We start from the raw sequence: 6000 nt of genomic DNA on the forward strand, positions 1-6000 counted from the left end.
GCATCCACAAATAAAGCAAAGAGGGATGCTTTTGAAAACTCGCAGCGCATCAAGCTCGAAGCCTCAAGGGAGGAGAGGCAGAGAGGGATGATGCTGAGTGATGGCTATGGCTCATATCCACCCTCATAAACAAAGACATGTTGGTGTTGTGGAGCATAAATCTCAAGAGTGAAGATTTCTCTTCTTTTGCAGAGCTGTGCAGGCAAACCTCAACTTCCTAATTCCTGGAATTTCTCTGCACAGACTTCCAAGTTTTCCAAGCATGCATGCACAAATACGGGCAAAAGATTCAATGAATGATAACAAATAAGCCAGTTCTTTCAAATATATCTGCCTTTACTTTATTCATGTACTGTACAGTATTTCATTTCCAAAGTCTCTATCATACTATATGACAATAATGGCTATTTACTACAAAAGGTTGCATAAATAATTTAAATGTGGAAATAAAAAATAAATATGCAGTTCATTCTTTATTACAGTCCTTCTTTGTGTCTGTAGACAACAGCCCCCTCCCTCCCTGCTTCTCTTGAACACCCCGTCATGTGAGGGCACCGCTGCAGAAGACCACACAGGTTCGCATCACAGCTCTCAGCTTACACGATAATAAACCCCCTTTCCAGTTGCTATTTCAAAACATAGAAGTTGGAAAAAGAAGCAAACATTGTCAGTACAGTTTAGACAACCAGAAAAAAGAAAATCAGGATGCAACATGAGCGGGAAAAAACAACGGAGTGCTGACAATATGCGGAAACATTGTGAGTATTCTTCGTGAAGTTCAGTCCCGTCTGAGGCGATGCTGAGGAAGGAGGTTGTGTCGTCTGCGTTGACAGACTGGGTATCGCCGCTTCCTCTTCCCGCCAGAGTTTTAGCAGTCAACACAATGATAAAAACTGAATTATTGTTATCATTACGTTATTTTTATTCCTATCTTTCCTGTCGGAGCTATTTACAGAGTGGTGCAGAGAGGAACAGAGGTGTCCTGAATCTTGCAGGCTGACACAACAGAGGCATTTTGGCTGTCGATGGCTGATCGCTGCTCTATTTGGCCCATTGCAAAAGAATTCCGGTGTGGGCGTGTTGGAGAGCGCTCTGCCCCTAGGTAACAACACAACCACGCACAATTTTCTGATGCCTCCTACACACATGTGCACTTTTTGTATGTGATTCCAGCAAACAGGAACTGGCTGGAGGAAATGGCTTTTTATGACTCAAATGCTAACACAGGAATGGGCTCATTTAGTAATTAAGAGGAGTCAGAGGAATGCCCAGTGCCCCCTGTGGTGTTAGTGCTGAGAAAACTGCTTTCTCTCCCCGTCCCTCCTGACTCGGTGTATCTAGTCGTGGGAAAAGGCGCTACTGTTACTGACAGGCCTGGTTGGGGCCGCTGCAGAGGGGAGAGTGCTGTAGGTCTGTCCTGATGAGTGAGGCCTTTAGTGGGCTGTCAGGGAGCCGCGTGGACCCCCGTGCAGGCCAGACCCTCTGCAAAACTGTCAACATCCCACCGTCTGAGCCCCCAGAGCTGCCACCATCTTCTCCACACACAGCAGCCAAAGAGGAGATGGATTACAACCACTTTGGAGCAGAGATACACCTTTTCAGCTTTAAACAGAGCCTTGTGCGGTGTAGCTCTGCATCCGCTGGATGTTTGTACAGATGGGCCTGAAGCCTCGGGGAGTACTTCTCATTATGCTTAAATGAAATCTGTTTGAGTGCAAGACTGAGACAGAGACCAGGGAGGTTTTAGAGCTGTTGGGGTGATCAGATACTCGTTTCATATTATCCGACATGATGCTCCTGACCGGTCGCAGTCGTGGCAAGCCCTGGCACTGATTCATTTTGTCATGCAAATAAGCAAAGTTCACAAATGTGCTGACAAGTGGCTGAAAAATAACAGACAGATGACTTAACATCAGCCCAGCAGTTAGCTTATGAATTCGCTCTCTTTGAAATTTCTCTTGCATCTCCTCCCCATCTGAGGGAGATATGTTGGTTGGTGTGTTGTGTGACGTGTGCATGTGTGTGTGTGTGTATGAATGTGCTTCAGTCTCTGTCCTTAGATGCTGCAGACCAGCATCAGTACGAGTTGCCAATCGGTGGCGTGTTGTTCTTTTTCCGATCTTGAGGCGAACGACTGTGCTTCTTGTTGCGTTGCGTCTTCGGGACCTCCTTGGCCACCGACTGGTTGTGGTGGGGCCTGAAGCGTTTGCACTTGCAGGAGGTGACCACGCGGATTTTGTAAGTCCGTGTGTTGCCGTTGGGACACTGCAGCTGGACCCTCCGTGTCCTGGAGTGCGCCGGGATGCAACGGTAGTCCGAGGCGCTGCTCCTCCACCACTTGCCCCGGCCGATGGAGTTGGGCATAAGGTGCGCTGGCATGCACTGGCCCGAGCACACCAGCTCCCTGACGGGTTTGGCGCTGCGGCAAGATCCGTCGGTGATGTAACGGGTGGAACGCAGCTCCCTGCAGCTCAGCTCTGAGGCACCTGGATTGAAGAGCAAGATATCACAGTTACACTCATGGCTTCAGCCCAACACAAACACTTTGAAGTGCCGCACACTGGAGTGGACAGGTTAACTGCTTCAGTGCTGCAGCTCAGTCTTAGTCCAGTATGTGCTAATTTCTCTGACTCAGTTTATGAACTCAACTATTATGTTTTAGTGAAAAAAAAGGAAACAATAAGCCAAAGAAAACTTGAGCAGGCAGCAGATTTTCATTTCCATCTGACACATTGTGCAACACAAAAGTGCAGCCGAAAAACGCACCTTTATAAACTCAACTTATTACAACAATTTGTGCATTTAAGTAAAGGCTGTAGGCCAATAAGATCAGATCAGAGTTTCTGTATTTGATTCATGGTCTGATCATTAGCTGACGATGGGGCTTCACAAAAGAAATCCAGCTGGCAGCAATCAGCTGATAGCAAATCCAGACCAGAGGGCCATTAAACAGCTCAATCAAACCTAATGGAGGTTTGGGCTGAAAGGAAAAGCTGGCATACAGTGTTGGCCCTCAGGAAATGTATGTGGTGATGGAAGAGTAAATAGCTGTCTGGTTATTTTAAGGCAGTGCTGCAACTGTACAATTTTGAACAAACTGGACATCTGCCAGACTGATTTGAGACAACACACTCAGCCTGTAATCCTGTATTTCAGCCACGGCTTTTTAACAGCTGTATGCATGAGTTATTGTCCTGTGTTTTTTTTGTTTTTTTTTGTTTTTTTTTTTTACAAGCAGTGTGTAAAAAAAGGGGCAAAAGGAACTGTCGGTTAAGAAATGATACACTCAGAGAGGGATCTGTTTTCCTCTGCGGCTTTCTTGCAAAAAGCCCTGAACAAAAGGATTTATATGAGGTGACTTTTTTTTCTCCCCATGAGAACCTGATCTAGTGTTATTCTGTGGCCCGCCGCTGAAGCGACCACAGCGGCATACAATGTCTACAGCATGCACTGGGTAGCGGTTTGTACCAATTACCACAGGTTGTCTTGTTCACCGAGCGCCGGTGTCTCACTCTCTTTCCTTTCACATTTCCTGCTCTCCTCTCTACTGTCAGCCTGAAAAAAAAGCATTACTAATGAGGGTGGCCTAAAAAAAAAAAAAAAACGGATCACACACTAGACTACTGTACAGTTGCGTGAGCTGCTCTTCTCCAGCGGCAGAGAGAGGGAGAGACGAGCCTTGGGAGAGGACTGGAGGGAGGCCAGGCAGTGGTCAAAAGCCTCCGCTCTGACCCCACAGGGACCATGAGAAGCCATCCCAGGACGAAAGCTAAGAGGCGGACGAAGAGAATAATCCAGGAGATTTCTGTCTCCCTGTGAAACCCATCACATACTCCTGCTTATCCATATGAAAACAAGGAGGATGCATTTTTTCCATCCCTTTTTTGGAGACTTTTAAAAATCATGTAAACCATGATCTTGGTCATTTGCTGCTTTGTGTGTGATTTCTCATCCCATCTCCATGTTAAGATTCTTAATTAAAAAAAAAAAAAAATTAAAAAAAAAAAGAGACTCAGTCCCACTAAGACAAGTCCTGGCTAGTTAATTCCCCCCGTCAGCTGATGTTCTTCTAATGTAATCAATCATCCTCTCTGATCTCCCCTCTGAGTGGCCATGATTAAACATGGGCAGAACTGTGTGAGAATTTTTGCACCACCCATCTTGAATCCATGAGAGCAAGCGTGAGATTGTCCTACATGCACGGCTCAATCAGAACATGCAACCTTTACTGGCCACAGGTGGGAATCATTCTCAAAGGCAGTGTTGCATTTAAAAAGCAATCCCCCCCCCCCCCGAAAAGACACCCCCCACCCAACCCAAAGAACAAACTGTGGGGTTTTTCTATTTAGGAGACATGTTGTTGCAATCAAATAGTTATGGTGGAAGTAGAGCTTGACTAATAGTATAAAGAGAGAAGGAAATAAACTGGAGGACAACGTGAAAAAAGCCCCGATGTCTCTGTGAATGCTCCACTTCAGATTGTGTAGGGGAAGAAACCACAAGAATGTGAGTGTAAGCCGCTCTCATCACCCTCAACTCTGGCAGTGGATTAAGCAAGAAAACACTCTTCCCACACAGCAGAGCTGCTCTTGATCAGGGAACCAGTGTGAAAATGAAGTGAGATGAAAACAGGCAGGTTGTTTTTTTTGTTTTTTATGTGGCTGGACTCCACATAACCTGTGACGCTGCTTCAAGAGTCAACGTTTAAAATGTCAGTAAAGGTCAAACAAAAGTTTAATTAAAGCACTTACTCCTTCAGAATAAAATCAAAATGCTACTAAATTAAAGAGCAAGTAAACTATATTGAATTTATGAAGCAGCTTCTTTTGACATTTGTGTTAAAGAGGAGTTTGAGCGCACAACCACTGAACCACAGTTCCCACAAATACTGAAATCTTTTATTCTGAAAACTAAAATAGACTTCTTTCAAAAATAAAACATCATAAGCGTAAATATGAATTCACACTGTCTACATGAGAATAAATTGCATTTGGGCTTACTAATCATTACATTTGTATTAATATTCATATATTTTCATATATTTTCACTTGTTCACGTGGAGTAAACGCGGTGGCTCGTCCTGAGGTTCCACTGAAACACGGCTCGGCCTCTACTTGTGTTTATTGTTTATTCCCCAGATAAAGGCTCAAGTAAAATTACTCAGCCTTTTAATTAGACCTCAGAATTAATTGTTAAGCTGCTGCTTTCAATGCAGTTTCTTTCCAAACACCTCAAACCTGTAAAATTGAGCATGTGAAGCCACTTCATGAAGTGCACAGATACTCACTGTAGGAGGCTGTGTTTGCGTGTCTCCCTCCGTGTTTCGCCCTGTTGTTCATGCTGTTGCTGTTGCTGTTGTTGCTGCCGTTGTCCGCCTGTGGTATCGCCTCCTGGGGCGTCCGACTGTTTTCTCTGAACTCCGGTAAAATCTCCGTGGCATCATTTTTTAGTACCTTCCATCCCTTCACCGCGGTGCAGCATCCCTGGAGCAGCAGCAGCGCCGAGCTGCAGACGAGGAGGGCCAGAGACACCTGCATGCTGGTCGGTCGGCGGCACAAGTCACCAGAGCGCAGAGGAGAGGGGGGGAATATATACACACACACACACACACACACACACACACACACTCTCTCTCTCTCTCTCTGTCTCTCTCTCTCTCTCACACACACGTAAGAGATGCCCGCTGCTTGGACAGGTTGGTCAGTTCCACCCTCAAAGCAAGAGGCGCACACGGTATTTAAACCCACGCAAGTTTTCGTCAAGGCTGACAATTAAAGCGCTTACAGAGTGGGAGGGGTCGGACCTGGGCGAGAGATTCATTGAGAAACTAGGAGGGGAGAGGTCTGGATGCAAAAGAGAGGAGGCGCAAAGAGAAGAGAGGAGAGGAGAGGAGAGGGAGAAAGTGATGAGAGGAGAGGGGAGAAGATATGCAATGAAAAGGTGAGGAGGAGAAAACCGAGTAAGAGGAGAGGAATGAAAGAGAGGACGAGGGAAAGAGGA

General features: G+C 45.8%; 1 protein-coding gene across 1 annotated transcript; it reads right to left on the minus strand.

Moving 5' to 3' along the window:
• Positions 1-312: 312 nt before the first annotated feature.
• sost (sclerostin) lies at positions 313-5707 on the minus strand. Its single transcript, XM_071462970.1, has 2 exons — positions 5288-5707; positions 313-2486 (listed from the first exon to the last, which is right to left on the minus strand). Exons 1-2 carry the CDS (start codon positions 5535-5537, stop codon positions 2077-2079), a joined length of 660 nt encoding a protein of 219 aa, XP_071319071.1. The 5' UTR covers positions 5538-5707; the 3' UTR covers positions 313-2076.
• Between the last annotated feature and the right edge of the window lie 293 nt (positions 5708-6000).

Source organism: Trachinotus anak, unplaced genomic scaffold (assembly GCF_046630095.1).
Source record: "Trachinotus anak isolate AG129_WGS33_773 ecotype Australia unplaced genomic scaffold, CSIRO_AGI_Tana_v1 ptg000025l, whole genome shotgun sequence".
Taxonomy (NCBI): domain Eukaryota; kingdom Metazoa; phylum Chordata; class Actinopteri; order Carangiformes; family Carangidae; genus Trachinotus; species Trachinotus anak.

What these genes read in the sequence shown, in the direction of transcription:
- sost (XM_071462970.1), bottom strand. Translation starts at nt 5,537, where the DNA reads ATGCAGGTGTCTCTGGCCCTCCTCGTCTGCAGCTCGGCGCTGCTGCTG. An exon ending in CGCAAACACAGCCTCCTACA is followed by an intron (nt 2,487 to 5,287) that starts GTGAGTATCTGT and finishes TCTTCAATCCAG; the next exon opens with GTGCCTCAGAGCTGAGCTGC.